General features: G+C 38.4%; 1 protein-coding gene across 2 annotated transcripts; it reads right to left on the minus strand.

Annotated features, from left to right (window-relative positions):
- Positions 1-703: 703 nt before the first annotated feature.
- Positions 704-21,058, minus strand: LOC115734028 (metal transporter Nramp5-like). Of its 2 annotated transcripts, none has more exons than XM_048274068.1 (13): positions 20,756-21,058; positions 4,047-4,125; positions 3,865-3,905; positions 3,684-3,762; positions 3,457-3,561; positions 3,163-3,272; positions 2,775-2,956; positions 2,601-2,670; positions 2,020-2,193; positions 1,813-1,917; positions 1,586-1,717; positions 1,361-1,456; positions 704-1,178 (listed from the first exon to the last, which is right to left on the minus strand). In XM_048274068.1, exons 1-13 carry the CDS (start codon positions 20,909-20,911, stop codon positions 849-851), a joined length of 1,659 nt encoding a protein of 552 aa, XP_048130025.1. In that variant the 5' UTR covers positions 20,912-21,058; the 3' UTR covers positions 704-848. The 2 variants fall into 2 exon arrangements, with proteins under 2 accessions (XP_048130025.1, XP_048130024.1); XM_048274067.1 differs by lacking the exons at positions 704-1,178; positions 1,361-1,456; positions 1,586-1,717; ... (7 more) ...; positions 3,865-3,905; positions 4,047-4,125 and adding exons at positions 15,248-15,689; positions 15,870-15,965; positions 16,049-16,180; ... (7 more) ...; positions 20,201-20,241; positions 20,347-20,425 and having other exon boundaries at positions 20,756-20,972.
- Positions 21,059-21,303: the final 245 nt, after the last annotated feature.

Genomic DNA, 21,303 nt, shown 5'->3' on the forward strand with positions numbered 1-21,303 from the left:
GATTTGCTTAGTAGAAGAGGATCTTGAATCACATTTGTCCATATTCACACCGCTATCCTTGAGAAGAAAAGCAAGAGAGTGGAGTAATGACACTTAATTACCCTGCCCCGTCTGCTCTCAAATGGCATTTTGCATAAAAATTTATAGTCCACACTCCTGACATATTCGAATCATTTCGACACTACTTATTGGTTTACTCAGCTCAACTCTAGCAACTTCTCCATATCCACGGGGATAGATTCCGAGTATTATAGGGAGGAGGCTGTGTGGTGCAGGGGAAAAGGAATCATCGCTTGTTCGGCTTGATAGGGAAGTCGGTTCAGTCATTCAACACACTGAGTTCTGTTTGAGGATGTAGTGCACCATAAGTGTCATGGGGTTTTGGTTTTTCAACTTTGCCATTTTGGAATTAAAATGCACCGGCAAATGGGCACTTTTGTCGTGCATCTTAGGACTTTGGATGTTAGTTTTATCAGCAAACATATTTTGGGAAGTAGCTGCGACTTCACTGGGGCTGAGATAACCAGAATACTACTTTGTGTGTTGTCTCTGCCTCATCTTAGAGTTCCTGTCCTTTTCAATACGTTACTCGTAGAGCGACATTGTAGATTAAGCAACGATCTTGAGTAAGCTTACTTTTATTGAAGATAAAATTTAGAGGACTTGATTACCAATTCTAAGCTACACAGGCATTTTTGCTCGACGTTTTGCCCCGCAGCCAGCTAAAAATAGCAGCAGCAACCTTTGAATGATCTTGACACACAAGCTATGATTCTGCCGATATTTCTTTCCACCACAGTTCTACTAAATAGTTGAACTCTAGCATTGTTTAAGTGATATGATGCAAACTATTCCGGAAGAGGAATGTTTGCCAGGTCCTCGCGATAGGGAAGTCGGTCTGGTGACTTGCCAGAATTGTCATAGCCATGTTCGACAGCCATTGAAGTTATGTGCTTAGCAGGGTCATCAGTAAACATCACGACGCTGTCTTTTCGAAAAGTCAAGTAGATCACTGCAATGATGTAGACAGCCATGAGCGGGAACACTAGGAATCCGATGAAAACATTGGCAACTTTGGGAAGACTGTTGTGGATTAGCCAGTCGATATAGGCCGTGCTGAGGTAGTAGATGTTGATACCGATAATTCCTGCTCCTAGTATCCACGAGATCACCATAATCTGCGTCAACAATCGCAAAAAATGCAAACAGAGAGGACTGTCATTTAGCTCATAGTCCGCATGTTCTTTTGCATTACTTTCAGTTCTTCCATTTTTTTTCCAATTGGCACCTCTATAGCACTTCTGAAATTAAAAACCAAGTTTCGAGAATCAATTGTGTAAAGATCAGAAGACAAACTTACGTAGATTGAGTTTTTGTGGGGTCCCATCTTTGTTGCACTGCTACTGAACTTAAGAAGTGGGATAAGAGCAAACGGAAGCTCAAATGACAGAATCATCTGAAAAACAACACCATTTACATCATACAAGAAATGGCATCAGAATAAAATGCGCACACATGGTCACAAGATGATGACAGAAAAATTCAAATGTAGAAGTGGCAAGAGACGTTGGAGGAATTTGCATACTGAAGCGATGATGATGAGCCTCCCGGCTCCTGAAGAGCCGCCGATGATAGAGACAATGAGACTCGGTGTAATGGCAATGCATCGAGTCACTAGGTTCCGCTTCCATTGCTTCATTTTGAGTTCCAAGAATCCCTAAGCAATTAATCAACACAAAGAGAAAAAAAATCGGAGTTGTTCGAGCGTTCACTTTAAACGGCTTAATTACATGAGATTTCTTAATTCACAACCTGCATAACGTATTGGCCTGCATAGGTTCCTGTGATTGTGGAGCTTTGTCCTGAAGCTAGCAATGCAATGGCATAAACCGTCGAGCTAGATCTACCCAAGACATTCTGTAAAAACATGTATTCAAGACAGCCATAAGAGTCTCATTCTTAGTTATAATGTAATGTTGTTGTTTCAACTGGTTTATAGTCTATGTTAGGAATTGGAACCTTAAGGAGGAATGATGCAGAATTGAGAGTTATATCGCTGCATCGACTTGCATTCTCGCTTGAAAGATTGTCGCTTGAGCAGACGGTGCCAGACACAGACACAACAGCGACGTTAATCAAGAATGCCACAAATAATGCCATCCCACTTTCTATGAGGAAAAATTGGCAGGCGTCCTGCAAAGATCAATGAGATAAAATCAAACTGTCCGTTTTTTTTTTCTTTGCATAATTGAAAAAAAAAAAGGGTGCATGTTTCGAAGCATTGACAGCAAATTTTTCCTAGAAACGTGAATGTATAACGTATAAGAGGAAAGCTTTCATGTTGCTTCTTTTAGTAAAAGCATGTCTGGAGAAATTGAACGTTCCAAATTGCTATATTGTATGTTTTACCAAACATAATTAGCGAAAATGATGGCGACGGAACTCACGGTATGCGGTCTAAAGATTGGCCTTGCTTTGAATAAGGAATAAGACCATCACACACACACACACACACACACACACACACACACACACACACACACACACACAAAACCTCAGACAGAAGGACAAAATCAAAGATGAAGTTAGGATTTTCGTACGTTGATGCCCTGGACAGATCTCGGAACATTCCTGGACAAGACCAAAGCCGAATGGAGGAACAGGTTGTGCCTGTTGACATGCAATAGAACTCTTAAATAATGGCACAAGCGGATTTCATGTATATCTAATGAGGCAAGTGCGTGATTTAGTATAAAGTGATATCATAATCATACGGCATCACGAGTGCGCCAATCAACGCAATAGCGTCGCCGGTGGCCCCTTTGCCAGAGAGCTTGGGGATGAACATCCCCTTTAGGATCTTCGAAGCAGGGGGCTTAACGTAGCTCAGTTCGCTGAAGAAACATGCTGCCATTACGAATACCAATGTAGCTATCAGCATTTCCAGCTTCCGAACCTAACAAATGAACATGGAAAGCGACTTTTTTAGTGGATCTAAACAATCGCGGACCAGTGAAGAACATTGAATTAAATGATGGCAAAAAAAAAAAAAAAATCGATCTTCGTCAAGTTAGTGTGACTATAATGTAATTGGCATAGGTCATCCAAAGGAATTTAATACACACGTTCTTAATAAATCAATGGAATTCCAAGTAAGGATACCCCATATCTCTGCAGGCCAAGAAGCACGAGCGTGCTGCAACCAGTGAGCAAAACTCCAGCCCACACTGGGATGTGGAAAAGGATGTTAAGTGCGAAGGCTGTCCCAATGACTGCGAGTATCAATTTGGTTGGTTAGTAGATCTAATTAATATGAGCTCACTAGACAAATGTGATGGTATGTAACTATGTGCGACTATCGTATGACACATTCAATGAATTATTGAATGAGATGTGTAGAACTATGTGAATGCGATGTGACTTTTGATTGAGCGTTTCAGGATGAGAGAGAGATGCCTTCTGGTATATCGGCAGCTATGACGGCCACTTCAGCTAGGATCCATAAACAATACTTCACAAATGGTGGGTACTCAACCTTGCAAAGTTCAGAAAGGTGTTTTCCTGAAATTGCAAAATGTTTAAAAAAGACAAGTTGATGATCACATTCAAGAAAATGCAAGAGTGTGTCCATGAGCAGGAAAAATAGTCATAATTCCTCCTCAATTTCTCTAACAAATAATTACCAGTGCTCACTCCGAGATTAGCAGCCAGCGATTGGATGATGAGAGCAAATATCAACCCGATGAGTACAACCCACAGAAGCTGACATATGATCCGGTAAATTCTAAAAAATTAGGACAAAGATATATGATGTGTACAAGTAGGAAGGTATGTATTTTGTGTATGGTTGTTATTTCGTGTTACCTCGTATTTGTGATTCGCTCCAGCCTGTAGATCAGTTTCCACTGCAACATTGATTCTAAAACCGTGAATTCAACATGAACTTGTTCAAACGCCAATGCAGGTACGCACACGAACACACAAGCGTTGGAGAGAGAGAGAGAGAGAGAGAGAGAGAGAGAGAGAGAGAGAGAGAGAGATTTTACGGTTTCCGGGGTCAAGATATGCGAGGGAAACGAGGAAACCAGGGCCAACAAATGATAAGAACGCTCTCCATCCAGGTTTCTGAATAATTACAAGGACAAATGCAATCAGATCAGAAAATCATATTGCAATTAGATTAATTGACTCTCGCAATTGGGTCTGTAGAATATTAGCAAACTTCCCCCTAGAAACAAGCTAGTGATTGGTTTAGCAAACCTCCATCTAGAATGTTAGCAAACTTCCACGAATGTCTGAAAGAAAGAAGAGATAGAGAACCTGATCATTCATGGCCACTATCGCCGGGGCTCCTGCATTTGCCATCTAACGCTCCTCCTGCCTCCGCTCTCAATACACTCTTGCTTTTCGTCAAGCAACTGATGTTCTTGATTCAAACCTGCTTTGCTTCGTGTTGCAAAAAAAATGAAAGAAAGTCAAACAATTGTCGGGGAAGGATACAACTAAGAGCAAGCAGATACGATTTCTCCTCAAAAAAGGTCCACATTAAGCCTGTTTTCTGAGTTTGATGATTTAAATCTCGTGACAAGCTGGGTAACACGCACTGTAGATAAATAACAAGCCATATTTAACACCCAATTAATGGCAGCCCATCCTATTATTTCAGTACGCCAAGATTTGTGAATCGATATTGATATGTCTCGATTTTATTCCTTTTCTAGAGGATGACTTATTCCATTCATAGCCACCGCGCTTACAAAAGGTTCAGGAACAAATCGCAATTTGCGAATAAGGTTTATGGTATTCAGGAAACTTCCGTCGCCTTAGATTATTTCCTGATAAAGTACGTAGTCTATTTGCTTGTTGTTCTCTAGGGTGTTTTCCTCCATATAGAATATTGAGTTCCCTAGACTAGTGTCCTTACCTTTCAGTCTTTCATTCTCTTTTTGCTTTTTGATTAACCCAATCAGCGAGCTTGTGCCGAGGCAATGCACCACAATAGTAGAGATAACTTGAGAAGGCTTTCTATACGCACTACATCAATGGATCGCTTCCTCTAAGTTAATTGTCCACCTTCGGAAGGGTAGTTTTGTAATTATTCTTTACGAACCGGTTTAAATTCAGGCCTATGGCCCATACATTTAGCCCCAATTCGGATCATTTTGTATGGGGTCGATACGATTTGAATGGGTGATCTCCAGTTTCTGAGCTGGAAATCCTCCAACATCCCAATCAACCGTGCCATCCCTGATTTAGACAAATTTAAAGAGGCCGATGAGTTTGGGTTATCTTTTCTTTTTTTTTAAACATTACCTTGTCATCTAAGTGAAAAGATTCACTCGATTGAGTAGTCCAGAATCCGAGCCAAATGTGCGCAAACACGGTAACTCGATTTGATGATTTAAATCTCGTGACAGGCTGTGTAACGTGCACCGTAGATAAATGACGAGACGTATTTAACACCCAATTAATGACAGTCGGTCGTGTTATTCCAGTATGCCAAGATTTGAAAATCGATGGTGATATGTACTCGATTTTATTCCTTTTCTAAAGGTTGACTTATCCATACCTGGCCCTTACGCCAACAAAAGGTTTCATGAACAAATTGCATTCCGCATAGAAGGTTTATGGTATTTAGGAAACTTCCGTGGCCTTCTAATATTTCCTTGATATGATGTAAATGTGACTGATTGATCTAGGATACTGCATACTATATCTACTCCGAATTAATATGCCCATTTTGAGTTGTTATATACTCCCAACGGATGTATGGCAATGAGCTCTCAAGATATCTTGGTTGCACTGATTATTTGTCAATATAAACTTTGCAGAAAAGAGAGGGAGTTATGTTTATTCATATGTTATTGATTGAGAGACCGTGTGGATAGAAATAACTAATAGTACTATAGACTGTCGGGTTAGCAGTTCTTAAAGTTAAACTAGGACAATGATATTACTCGGGCAGAAAACTCTAGCTTAGTTACTTGGAAAAGGACTTCTCCGAATCAAAATTGGAAATCAATGATCCCTAAACATACAAGAGAATGCGGTGATGGAATTGAGATACGCACGTTCTCAACCAAGTTCGAATTCAAGCACACTTGCTCATACTTACCGGAAATCAACTTTCCCTAATTTGCTCGATATCATGGCAAAGTCGGTCATGCCTAATACAGGCCACGCTTGTCTTTCTTTCCAAACAATTCACATCACCTCTTGAAAATTTCTCAAGTATTTGGGATGCTTGTTGGTCCAATTGATTTTAGTCTTTGATATTTGTGTGTCACACGTGAGACCCACGTGATCCGATGATTGAGATGTCCACGTCCTTTGTACCTTGCTCCTGTACACGTGTTTTTCCATTCCTTGAGATTAATCGATTCATATATTTTACACTTTTCTCAATTCACACACTTCCACTCATGCTCAGAATATGACCCAAGAAATGCAACCCTTCGCAATGTTTGACCATATTGAGAAGATGATCGGCTTGATTGATTTTCACTTTCTTGCGGACTTAATCTAAATTAACTCCGACGCCTTATATTTAAGTTCATCATCGTCGGTCCGATTCAAATGCAAATTTAAATATATGCCAAAGGAATAGCAACGAAACGTTGCTTTTTCATGAAATTTAGTTCAATGAAAATTGGTTTTGAATATACCATCCGATTCGTTTCGTTGATATGAGCGTTTAGAGGGGTGGCTCGTCGCCGACGGTGGCCGGACAGAGCCGCACGCTCCGATACGCGCCTTACGTGCGCAACACGTGCAATGTGGCCAAACGGGTTCCAGGCTTGTCCTAAACCCGATTTAACCCTATCCTAGAGCCGGTTTAGCCGTATCCCAAACTCAGTTTAGGTGTCCTGATCCGATTCAGGACTGTCCTGACCAGTCAACGTTGATCGTTGACAGTTGACCAATTAGACCAACTTTTCAAAAATTGCATTTTGGTCCCTAAATTTTTTCAAAATTGTAATTTGGTCCCCAAATTTTTTGAAAATTTTGAATTTTGCCCCTAAAGTTTTTAGGAATTGCAATTTGATCCTTACACTTTTTGAAAATTACAATTTAGTCCCTAGGCTTTCCATAATTGTGTTTTAGCCCTTAGACTTTTAGAAATTACATTTTGGTCCCTAAAGTCAACTAGGACGTTGACCACGGGTTGACTAGTCAAAGCAGAAATTTTGACCGGCTGGTGTGGATGCATATGAGCTCCGTTTGGGGCGTATGAGATATCGTTGCGTTCGTCTCGAAATTATCTTCAATTTGATATATTATTTGGACATATTTTCTGAATATAAAATTATTAAAATGCGTATGAAACTCCATGATGCACGTTTTTTGGGAAGATTTTCGTGTTTAAAAAAAAATGATGGCTTAGATATAGATAGCCATATTGTGTCGAGCATATTTTGTTGATAGTATGTATAATGTTTAAGGTACTTGCTATTTGTAGATGATTTGATGCTTAGATTATTTGTATATTAGTTCAAATCATATTATGTGATGTTATGATTACAATATAGAGCGATCACAGTATGAATTGTGATCTTTTTTCAAATGGGGAGTTCTATAAAGTTTTAGTAACTTTAGTGAACTCGATTTTACATAAATGATTATATTAATGGTAATTTCAAACGAGGATTCTTGGATGATGATTGGAAACGTAGTGAACTTTCGAATCCGAGGCTTTATGTGAAATTATTTATTAATATAATTAGTTAGTGTAAAATAGATGCATAAATGTTAGGCATTGATAGTTCATGAATACATGTCTATAGAACTTTGTGTTCAGATATAATGGCTTTAGCTCCTTAGAAATCGTAGTTGAGCTTGACTAAAGAAAAAAATTGGACGGCGAAAATTATGAAAACCGGAATAGGATCCAGTATGTGCTAGAAGAGCAAGAAGCACTATGAGCTCTTAACCTAGTTATGGAAGAACTCGAAGATGGAAATGTTGCACAATTTAGAAGGGAAAAGAGGCATTTGCTACATTGAACAAGATGAACTCTATTACTTGCATAGTACCATAAAAAAATGATTTTATGGATAAGTTCGAGCATTTATGATAATGCCAGAGTCAAGTGGGAGGCATTAAGAAAAAATTAAGTTTGGTTAGACATCGGTCACCAACTTGAGATGGATTACTATAAGGTTTGACACTTATATGATACCTCATGGGTAGAATATAAACCAGCTTTTGTGGCATGTGTCAAACATGATAAGTGAATTGTAAGATACATGCCATATTTTGAAGATCGATGAGTAGCAAGTGCAAGCAGTAATATGTTCTTTACCTCATAGCTATGTGCATATGAATATTCACTTGATCCACAATAAAAAATAAAGACTTTTGAGAATGCTATGCGATGTCTTGAACTAGAGGTTAATCGCCTTTTGGCGACGAAATCTAAAATCGAAATTTGTTATGCCGGTGCTAGCTCAAATGTGGCTTCGTGCTGCAGGAGTAAGCATCAAGGTGGATTCAAGAAGTGGAAGGGTAAGGGAACATATATTTCAGGATAGAAATCAAAGTTTAACCGACACGAGAAAGGAAAATGTCATTTCAAGAAAAACACTTCAAAAGTGAAGTGCTTTAGTTGTGGCAAGAAGGGTCACTTTGCTCACAATTGTTGTGAGCCAAAGAAGTTAGACATCCTTTGTGCACTTGAGAGTATTACTTATGTCTACAGTTTAGTCTTTGTGACTTTATCCTTTGTGGATTGTAGACGTAGGGACCACAGATCATGTAGTGAATGACAAAAACGTCTTAGTGAAATTTCAACGAGTTTCACATGGAGCAAATAAATAAATGTGGAAAACAATTCCTAAGTGGAAGTTAAAGAGATTGACACTTGTCACTTGAGTATGCACGGTGGTTGCACCATGTTTCTACATATTATGTTATATGCTCCAAAAATTCGACAGAATTTAGTTTCCGTGTTAGTTTTGGTTAAACTTGGTTTCAATTTGAACTTTCATAACGATTGTGATAACTTGTCATTGGGAACAAGTTATTATGTTTCTGAATGGTTTCATTGTGTTGATTCTTGAGTACACTAACGTGAATTTACATCTACGAAAATGATGTGGATATGTGGCATGCTAGGCTGAATCATATTGGCCAATAGCAAATATTTACGTAAACCAAATAAAGATTATTGGGCCTAATTGAAAATGTCGATTTGCCTATTTGTGAGCATGCCTAGTGAAAAAAGTAAAGAGAAAATCATTTGGAAAAGGAACAAGAGCTGAATTTCCATTGCAGTTGATCTACTTGGACATTTGTGATTCAATGAATGTGAAAGTAAGGCATGAGGCTGTTTATTTCATAACATTTATAAATGATTACACTCGATTCGGACATGTCATTTTTTTATTTCTCATAAATCCGAGGCATGAGTTTCTTTGACAAAATTTTCTTTGAGCTTTTTAAAAAAATCATATTTAAAAAAATGAATGATCATATTGAGGTCAAGAAAATCTATCTGATCGGTTCGGACATTTATGTGATGAAAAAAGGATAGAAAGATATTTGACTATTCCAACGATTCCTCAATAGAATTGGAGTTGCAAAAAGAAGAAACATGTCCCAATAAAAAAAATGGTTAGGTTTATGATGGTATAGCCTAATTTACTTATCACCTTTTTGAGGTGAAGTTTTGTTATTTACTGTCTAGATACTTAACCATATGCCTTATAAATTAGTTACTTCTACTCCATATGAGTTGTTGATAGGTCGATAATAAGATTTCAGTCTTTCTTAGACCTTAAGGATTTGCTGCATATACCCATGATTTTCCCACAATTATGGAAAATTGTTCTTTAGAGACAAAAAGAGTATCTTCATGAGATACCGAGAGCACTCAAAAGGACACGTGTTATAGGTGAGCAAGAAAGTAAAAATGTAATCGAATATGAATGACGAGATGTCACATTCTTAGTGAATGAATTTTCAAATAAGAGCGAGATAAGTGAAAAACTATTCTCTGTTTCAAATCTTGGATAGTAATAATGATTTTACTAGAGCATCTCATCCAAGTGGGAGCAATGTGAGAAGTGGGGAGTTTATTTTGAACCAGTCTCAATTGCAACCACTTGATGTAAAGATGTTGTCATTATCTAATTCGAGTGGGAGCATAATGGAGAATGATGTACAAAGTGTACAATCTCCAATTTGGAGATCAAGTCGCAAAAGCTTTCTCCGTCGATTCATCGATGTTTAGACATTGAAGAAAAAGCTTTTATGGTCTCTCCACAAAAAAAGAATGAGCCAAGAAATGTAAATAAGGTTCTGACTTGCCCCGAAAAGGAAAAGTAGATATAATAATGGAAAAAGAGATGGGGTTAATAGGATCGAATCAAGTTTAGAAACTGATTGATCTTCCATATGGACGCAAAGTCATTGGGAGCAAATGAGTTCTTAAAATAAAGCCTAAAGCCGATGACTCGATTGAGAGATATAAGGTTCGCCTTGTGTTGAAATGGTATAATTAATTCACCTCATTCTGACAATAATTAGTATGAATCTTGAATTATGTCAAATGGATGTAAAGATTGCTATTCTCAATGAAGAATTAGTAAAAGAGATCTATGTGAAACAATCCATTAGTTTTGTTACAGAAGGTCAAGAACAAAAAGTACGTCGATTTTTTAGATCGATATATCGCCTTAAGCAATTTTCGAGATAATGGTATATACTTTTTCATAATGCCATAGTGGCATATAATTTTATAATGATTGATGAAGATCATTATGTATATATCAAAAGATCTAACAATCGATATTTGATCTTATCATTATATGTTTATGATATACTAGTTGCTGGGAGCAATATGGAGTTTGTCATTACAATCAAGAATTGGTTATGTTCCAATTTTGAAATAAAAGATATGGGTGAATCTGCATACATTCTTGAAGTTAAGATTTCAGGATATCCCAAAGATACTCATGTTGCAAGAGATGAAGGTTTGAGCCATAGGATGTGTCCCGAGACTCTACAAGTAAATGAAGAAATGAAAAATGTTACATATGCTAGTGCTGTTGGAAGCTTAATGTATGCTACGAAGTGTATTAGACCTAATACTTATTATGCAGTTGGAATGATAAGTGTATCGGTCCAATCTAGGTCAAGCATATTGGATTGCCGTCAAGAGATTTTCGAGATATTTGAAAAGTATTGCTGATTTTTGCTGAGTTATCAAAGTAGAGATCTGCGCCTTAAAGGCTACACTAATATTGAATGAGGAAGAGGTTTAGATAAGAGGAAATCTACCTCCGAGATTGCATTATTACTTAACGATGGTGCCATGTCATGGAGTAGTAAGAAGTAAACGTATATGGCCTTATCCACAATGGAAGCTGATCTCGTGGTGTTATCGGTAGCGGTACAAGAGAGTGTTTGGCTTAAGAGACGTTTGGATCAATGAGGTGTTGGTAATGATGCTACAGGTCCAATTATTGATTAATTGTGATAGTTAAGTAGCAAGAGCTTACACTAAAGATTCACTACCAAACCAAATATATAGACACGAAGAATGACTTTGTGAAAAATATGGTTGTACGAAAAGATATGAACATACAATACATATATACGCATAGAATGATAGCAGATCCTATGACGAAGTGAATTCCTGGAAATGTTTTCATAAGTCATGTGTTGACAAAAGATTAGTTCCATACATTGAAATTTTTGTAAGTTCGTAGAAGTTAAAGTACTGGATATTTATATTTCCCAAAGTTCACAATTAATGATACTTGTTATCATTATTGATGCCTATGAGCTTGTATGACATTTATGCATATTGATGCTTAGGGCATTATGTTGAGAAAGTATGTCGGACAGATGAGAGATTATCTTACTCACACGGGTAATCGTCTTTATTTACTGCGTGATGAATAGAGATGAGACGTTTTCAATCTTATTATCTAGGTGATAATAGAGAGCTCAACCTTGAAATTTTGATGTCGCCTTAACAGAAGTGTTAATATGAGGTCATAATATTTATTATGTCCGAAAGTGAAATAGTCCGCATATTTCACTTTATCTATCTTTAATGCCAGATGCGAGTTCTGAAGGATTCTTTTAAAGAGAGTAGATTTGTGAACTCAAGCTAGACATTGAGTATGTCCGAGCTATTATCCGTACGGTATTAAGTGGAAAGACATACAATCTATGGGAAAGGAGAGAATACCGTAATACGTACTTCATATTACGTATGCATGAAACGACTAAGAAGAGTTTGGCAAGAGTTTTGATCTCAAGTCTATAGCCGTGTGAGATTTTTGAGGGTAAAAGTTCCTCGATTTAGTCCCCTCACGACTCTTACTTATTCTCAAGATTTCTTTTCAGTGTCCGCTATCTTAGAGTGTTGTCAATGGTCATAAGATTGATTCGATCTAATGGGATATTTCTAGAAAAGCGAGTTGGACTGAGATTGAGAGGCTTAAGGAAAGAGGAAGATCAATTCGTTTTGATGTCACATTCAATCTTTGTATTCACAAGTCGACCAAATATGATTATTTGAGTTTAATCATGATTGTGAATACAATATATTGTATTTGAGTACTCAAATAGATCGAGAGAGATATGATGTAAATGTGACTGATTGATCTAGGGCACCGCATACCGAATCTGCTCCGAATTAATATGCCCATTTTGAGCTGCTATATACTCCCAACGGATGTATGGCAACGAGATCTCGCAGTATGTTGGTCGCACGGATTATGTGTCAATATGAACTTTGCAGAAAAGAGAGAGAGTTATGTTTAACCCTCCGTGGGTGAGTGGGAGTGGTTGCCCCTCCATGGGCACGTCAGATTTGTTTGCCCTTCAGGGGGCGATTGGGAGATGTTGGGGTCCATGGGGTTTACCATGGTCCACCCATGTAGGCAACCACACCCCCATGTCAACTGTTGAAAAGGTATCATTGAAACGACGTTTTTACGTCGATATATATACCCTCCTCTCTGTCGGTTTTAAGCAATTAGGAACAAGAAAGAGCAGAGACGATGACGATATCTCTTCCTTCTCCTCTTCGGAATGTCAAAAGGGCGATGGATTCTCTCGTTGCATTGTGGACATTTAATTTCTGAAAAATGAGGTACGTCCATTCTGTGATGTATTTCTCCGATCGGTGAAACAAGACGATTCTATGGCTTGTTAATTCCGTGTAATCCGCTGTGTATATTAATCGGGATTGGTTCCCTTCATTCCCGATAAAGTCTATTTGGAAAGAGGTCTTGCGAAAGTCTTGCGCATTGTTCTCTAGTATGTTTTCTACCATGGAGGATATGGAACTCCCTAGACTAGTGCCCTTATATTACAGTTTTCCATCGATCGCTTCCCCGAAGTTAATTGTCCACCTTCGGAATGGTACTCCTGTAATTACCCCTTGCGAACGAACCGGCTTAAACTCGGGCCTGTGGCCTATACATGTAGTCACAATTCGAATCGTTTATTATGGGATTTGAATGGGTGATCTCCATCTTCTAAGCTGAAAATCCTTCGATATTCCAATCCATCGTAACAACCCTGATTTAGACAAATTTAAAGAGGCAGACGAGTTTAGACTATCTTTTCCTTTTTGTTAATATGTTCACCTTGTTATCTAAATGAAAAGAAGAAACTATCTTTAATTTGAGGAGCATTCCCTTGAGTCTTCAGGTCCAGAATGTCAGCCAAATGTGCGTAACACCGTAGCTTATGTTTTCTTCCATTGTGCAAGAGTCCAGGCCGCTGCCCTAGTGGGATTCCAGGCTATGTCTCAGTCCAATTGTGTCTGATCATCCGGGAAGACCAACTATTATTTAAATTTGATTGCACGTAACAGAAGGTTCACGGACAGATTTCATCCACGGCTGGCAAGGCTAGCCTTGTCTAGGCTGATTGAGGCTGGGCAAGGGCCACAAAGTCCTCATCAACGAAAAAAAAAAAAAAGTTAAAATGTTATAAAAAAAAATTGTCCATGACAACGCCGCAGGCGCCACGTCAATGTCTGCTGGTCAAATGGATTAAATTGATGCAAATACAAAAGATTTAGAACCCAATTAGCAAAAAAAATCAGATTGAATTGACACAAATACAATAGATTTAAGATTTTTTTGGCAATTTTCTCTATTTCTTTCCTTTGGAAAAATGTGACCATGTTTATTATTAAAAAAATGACTTTTTTAATTGATAAAGATGCACGTTGATGTGATTTTTTTACTTATAAAGTTGTTAATATCTCTCTTTGACATTGCTCTCAAAGCGAAATATAAGGCCACGGTCATTGTTTGTTTTTTCAATTTCAAATAAATTCAAAGTAAAAAGCATAAATTGGTCACACCAAACGAGTTTCCAAATATATGTTACCAAACAGTATTTATCTCAAAAGATACTTTCTGCGTAACTTTTCCGTTACTATTTATCAATGAGTGCATTTCGTGCTCTTATTTAAAATAAGATCTACTTCAAGGCCTTATTTGAGAAAATAAGGGCACTTCAAGCCCCTTTTCAGAGTTTTGCTTAAAAGATCTCATCTTTCCTCGCAGTCTTTGGGTAGCCTTCTATGCTCTTAGTCATATTGCTGGAAAGTGTCCAAATTAACTCGTCCTCATTTACGATTCCGCTGCCAGCTCGCCCTTTGAGCATTAATTTCTTGATTCTTTCCCTTTGAATTATCCCTCTGGCCAATCATCCTTCACTGTTGCCCCAGATTTCTGATTTGGATCCCATTGCGTTTGAATTTGAAATCTCTCTAGAACATGCTTCTTGATTTCCAACAACGTGGGTGAGATGACTGAACCTTGTCTTTCTTCGCCCAATTTGACCAGCTTCTCCATTCTTTGGCCGTGAATCTCTCCAACTTTGCAGAAATAATCACACCTTTGATTGAAATTACGGCCAGATTTTTCTCATTAACTTTTGCGATTTGCCCCAATCACGCGCCCCACTTCGCTTGCCAATGATTCGATATTTTCCTTTTTTTCGCTTTGTCTCATAATCTTGCCAAGGGCCGAATTTCCCATCTTGTAGTTTTCTGATTTTTTTTGTTTTTTTGCTTTGGATGCTTTGCCTTTCCAACTTAGACGTCATCCGCAGAGCACAAGTGAAATTCAGCCATGCTTTAAAATGTTTACATGCAATGCTATATTAATTTTCTTGCTTGGGGTTTGAATTGATCCCCTAATTTTTTTTATGTAGTGCATAGAGTAAACGGGTCGCCAAAATTTAGGTGTCAATAATGATCTTGACTTTGGCTATGATTTTACTCCCATTCGACCACAACTCTAGTAGATAGTCCAACTTTAGCATCTTTATTTATGTGCATTTGGCCATACTTTCTCGAGGGTTAAGCAATGTGATGCAAACTATTCCGGAAGACAAATGTCTGACAGGTCCTCTCGATAAGGAAGTCGTTCCGGTGACTTGCCAGAATTGCCATAGCCATGTTCGACGGCCGTTGACGTCGTGTGCTTAACGGGGACATCGGTAAACGTCACGACAGTGTCTTTTCGGAAAGTTAAGTAGATCACTGCAACGATGTAAGTGGCCATGAGTGGGAACACTAGGATTCCGATGAAAACGTTGCCAACTTTGGGAAGACTACTGTGGATTAGCCAGCCGACAAAGCCCGTGCTGAGGTAGTAGATGTTGATACCGATAATTCCCAGTCCTAGAAACCACGAGATCACAATAATCTGCGCCAACAATCACAAAAGATGCGAAAATAAAGGATTGTTATTTAGCTCATAATTTGCATGTTCTTCTACATTACTTTCAGTTCGTCCATCTTTTTAACCATTGGTATCTCTTTAGAACTTCTGAACTAAAGTACCAAGTTTAAAGTCCAACTGTGTAAAGATCAGAAACAAACTTACGTAGATTGAGTTTTTGTGGGGTCCCATCTTTGTTGCACTGCTACTAAACTTAAGGAGTGGGATAAGAGCAAACGGGAGTTCAAATGATAGAATCATCTGAAAAACAATATGGTCCCCAGATGATGACAGAAAGAATTCCAATGTAGCGGTGGAATGAGATGTTAGAGGAATTTGCATACCGAAGCGATGATGATGAGCCTACCAGCTCCTGAAGATCCGCCGATGATGGAGACAATGAGACTCGGCGTAATGGCAATGCATCGAGTCACTAGGTTCCGTTTCCATTGCTTCATTTTGAGTTCTAAGAATCCCTAAGCAATTAATCAACACAAACAAAAGAAAAAAAGAAGTCATAGTTGTTCAAGTGTTTACTTTAACAACTAATTAAATGAAATTTCTTAATTGCCAACCTGCATGATGTATTGGCCCGCATAGGTTCCTGTGATTGTGGAGCTTTGTCCAGAAGCTAGCAACGCAATGGCATAAACCGTCGAGCTAGATTTACCCAACACATTCTGTAAAAGGATATATTTAAGACAATAATAAGAGTTATTCTAAGTTATGAGGTTATGTTGTGGTCCAATTGGCTTATAGTCTATGTTAGGAATTGGAACCTTTAGGAGGAATGCAGCAGAATTGAGAGTTAAATCTGCACATCGACTTGTATTCTTGCTCGAAAGAGTGTCGCTCGAGCAGACAGTGCCTGAAACGGACACAACGGCAACGTTTATCAAGAACGCCACGAATAATGCAAACCCACTTTCTATGAGGAAAAACCGGCAGGCATCCTGCAAAGATTGATTAGACAAAATCAGAAGTGCACGTTTTCTTTAGATAATCGAAAAAAAAAAAAAAACAAGGTGCACGTTTTAAAAGCATGGACAAGAAATTCTTCCTAGAAAGATGAATTTATGGAGAAAGAAAGGGAAATTTTTCGTGTTGCTACATTAACAAAAAGCTTGTCTGCAGAAATTGAATGTATGAAATTGCTATAATGTGTGTTTTACCACACATAATTAGCGAAGACACAAGTGACGACAATCGAAAGCGCGTCAGGCAGTGTAAAGAATGGCCTTATTTTTTTCAATGAGTAAGATCTTCATCAAAGAAAACTTCAGACAATAAAAGAAACTCCTAGATGAAGTTAGGAAAGTCGTACGTTAATGCCTAGGACTGATCTCGGAACTTTCCTGGACAAGACCAAAGCAGAATGGAGGAATAGGTTGTGCCTGTAGACAAGCAATAGAACTCTCAAATCTATAAATTGCATAAGCAATTTCATGTATATCTAATGAAACAGACACTGTGAGATTTGGTCTAAAGTTGTATCATACGGCATCACGAGTGCGCCAAGCAAGGCGATGGCGTCTCCAGTGGCACTATTCCCAGAGAGCTTGGGGATGAACATGCCTGTCAGGACCTTCGAAGCGGGAGGCTTCACATAGCTCAGTTCATTGAAGAAACATGCCGCCATTATGAATACCAATGTAGCTATCAGCATTTCCAGTTTCCGAACCTAACAAATGAACATGGAAAGCAACTTTTTTAGTGGAGCGAAACAATCGCGGTATTAGTGAACAACATTGAATTAAATGAATTGGCATAGATCATCCAAGTTAATGTGACTACAATGTAATTGGCATAGATCATCCAAAGGAATTTATTGCACACGTTCTTAATAAATCAATGGAATTCCAAGTAAGGATACCCCATATCTCTGCAGGCCAAGAAGCACGAGCGTGCTGCTACCAGTGAGCAAAACTCCAGCCCACACTGGGAAGTGGAACAGTATGTTAAGTGCGAAGGCTGTCCCAATCACTGCAAATATCAATTTGGTTAGTTAGTAGATCTAATTAATATAAGCTCACTAGACAAATGTAATGGCACGTAACTTCATATAATTATCATACGACACATTCAATGAATTATTGAACGAGAGGTTTAGAACTACGTGAATGCGATGCGACTTTTGATTGGGTATATCCTGAAACCGAGAGATAAATGATCCATTTAGTGAGTATTGTCATGATCAAGACGGTTAGCCACAGTACAAATAGTGTATTCAGAATAAAATCATTCCATATTTCAGGAATTGGGATCCTCTATATTCAAGGATTTTGAGAGGACATATGGACACAATTAATTTATCTATCTTAGATGTTTCCTATTCTTGTACTTTTCCATCTTCCTTGTCATAATTCCTATTGAGCTCGATGCGTGCCAATCACTGCTGCCCACTAGGACTGTGGTCATCAGTCGTCTCCAAACAGTCCTCCGGCCACCACCACCAGTGCAACCTCCATATTCGTCATCGGTTCTCTATCGTAATCACAATAATATGCCATTTTGAGATCACTACTAGTTGTTCTAAAAGCTTAAGTTATTAGAGGAATGTGTAGTGTCATATTTACATATTCTAATAACTCCCCCTCGCGCTTAGTTTAATCTTTCTACTTAGGCGTGAGAATATTCCATTGGGGAGACAAGTAGAGGCTTAAAAAAATTCAACTTCAGAATTTTCCTGCTCGATAACTTGTGAAATTTTGCAAGATCACTGTCAAATATTCTAAAAGTTTAAGCTATTAGAGGAACGTGTGATGTAATATGTGGATATGTTATTAAGTTGCAGCCACAAACTAGAGGTCCCAAACTTTAGGCAACCTCCGATCTACTACAGCCTGGCAACGTAGAGATGTGGCCGATGGGTACAAGTGAGGGATGTAGTGCCCGAGTGCTGCAGAGAGGTCAATGACGGTAAAAGTTGAGATTTTATCATATTACTCGCTTGATTAAAAGTTTAAGATTACTCTCTTATTATATTAAAAAAATTTCTTCAAGACATCAAAATGAGACATTTTCTAGGTAGAGGATTGTTGTCCAGAAAACCCATTTTCTGTTGTTATGTGTTTTGCCTTGTAAACGTCAGTCAATATGGATTTGGGGAGTGATTTTGCTGAACAGATTTAGGCATTGTGACACCTATGGTTTTTTTTTTTTTTTTTTTCACTGAAGCACAGAAAAGCCGAACATTTTGCAAAATTACATGACACCAAATGCTTTATTTTTCTAGTTATTAGAGTTAAACCGTTTATTTTAGGGATAGGTGCACCGACAATTGTAAAACCTATCCTAAGACGTGGTTAAGCAAGACCCTATCCTGAGATCAGTGGAAAGAGAAAAGCTTAAAGAGCGCGAGGCTGCGAGCCCAATATGTGTAGATGGAAAAAGTTGATGGAGATCCGTGACAACTAAAGAATGGTTGAGAAAGGAAATACAAGATACTGAACACAAGTTCTAGGACGGGATAGGATATAGGGCACGATCATTTGTTTATATCGAGTGGCACTATAGGTGTGTTTATTTGAGTGAAAGAAAAATTTCGTGAATTAGTTTTCTAAACATTCACGCGTTTAATTTGTTGAAATGATCAGTTAACGAAAAATCATTTATGGTCAAAGAAAATGTACATACTTAAAATTAAGAAAATGAAATTCCTAAACTTAAAAGGGGAAAACATTTTCTTGGAAAATGATTTCTTAGAAATATGCACTAAGGGTGTTTTTTTTTTTCCCCATAAAAACTACATGATAGGAGAAAATACCTTTTCGTGAAATTCATAAATAATTAGTTTTCATTTGTTTGGTGACATACTAAAAATGATTTCCCCTACTCATTACCAGGAATTCATTATTCCTAATTTTTAGTATGGGTCTTTTCGTTAGCTGAAAATGATTTTCCATTGACCGATCATTTTCAACTAACCCAACGCGTGAAAGTTCGTCTATCTAATCTGTGAAATCCTCTTTCAATGAAACAAATGCACCTAGATGTGTATAAGATCAATTAAGATGAGAGAGAGAGAGAGAGAGAGAGAGAGAGAGAGAGAGAGAGAGAGAGAGAGAGAGAGAGAGAGAGAGAGAGAGAGAGAGAGAGGGGCCTTCGGGTATGTCAGCAGCTATGACGGCTACTTCAGCCACAAGCCATAAACAATACTTCACCAACGGTGGGTACTCGACCTTACATAGCTCTGATAAGTGTTTCCCTATAATTCCACAATATTTAAAAGAGACAAGTCAATGATCCCGTTCAAGAAAATGCAAGAGTGTTCATGAGCAGGAAAAATAGAGTCATAATTACCGGTGGTCACTCCGAGATTAGCAGCCAATGACTGGATGATGAGAGCAAATATTAACCCGATGAGTATAACCCACAGAAGCTAACCGTACAATCCAATAAATTGTAAAAAGTTAGCATAAAGATTTATGGATACATTATATACTTGTGTAAATGTGGACATATATATCTTGTGTATCGTTGTTTGTTTGTGTTACCTCATATCCATGATTCGCTCCAGCTTGCAGATCAGTTTCCACTACAAAAGTGATCGTAGAACCACGAAGTCAACACAAATTCATCCAAACGTCACGTACAAGCATGAACATGAACACAGACACTCAGACAGAAAGAGAGATTTTACAGTTTCCAGGGTCAATATATGCAAGGGAAACGAGGAAACCGGGGCCCACAAATGATAAGAGGTTTCTCCATCCAGCGTTCTGAATAACACGAGCAAATGCAATCAAATCAGAAACTAATACTGCAAGGTCAGTGGTCCAGCATGAAATCTTAACCTTTCACAGGCACTTCTTGCAAGAACAGCGATTTCTTAGTCACATGGGAAATGGGGTCTTTAAGAAAGGTGACCTGACATGAAGTCCCATGGCAAGTGATTCAATATGTAGTGTGTCTCGCCTCCTTCGTCTCTTTCTCTCTATCTTTTTCGTAACGGACATCATAGAATTGTGCTTGGTTTGGCCATTTAAGGTTGGAGAATGAGGGACATATTGACAGTTAGATTCCATGAATTTCTGAGAGAGAGAGAGAACCTGATCATGTGAGTCCTCTTCATCAGATTGGTCACGCGTGAAGTTAAGGATATCAGAGGGTGGGGTTGTGCCCTCCACATCTGTGGCCATTATCCACTTGCTCCCTCCCAATGTTGTTGGGGCTCCTACACTTGCCATCTGATTCTCCCCCTGCATACTCTCTCTCTCTCTCTCTCTCTCTCTCTCTCTCTCTCTCTCTCTCTCTCTCTCTCTCTCTCTCTCTCTCTCTCTCTCTCTCAATACACTCTTTGCTTTTTGGGAAGCAACTGATGAGCTTGTTTTATACCTGCTTCATTTCAAGTTGCGTGCTGCGGTCCGAATACATCTCATGATCATGGCGACAACGACCCAAATAATCTTATTGTGCAGCTAATTAGCCATGTCCTTTTAAACACAAGTCACCGTCCTTGGACTCTTAATAAGCTTACAAAAAACAATAAAAAAAAGTAGTCCGACGACTAAAGAGAAGGAAACCACTGAGAGCATGCAGACAAGATTCTCCTCCTTAAAAGATGTCCTTTTGCTTACTGTTCTCCATGGACCAAACA

The sequence above is a fragment of the Rhodamnia argentea genome, chromosome 2, assembly GCF_020921035.1.
Source record: "Rhodamnia argentea isolate NSW1041297 chromosome 2, ASM2092103v1, whole genome shotgun sequence".
Classification (NCBI taxonomy): Eukaryota; Viridiplantae; Streptophyta; class Magnoliopsida; order Myrtales; family Myrtaceae; genus Rhodamnia; species Rhodamnia argentea.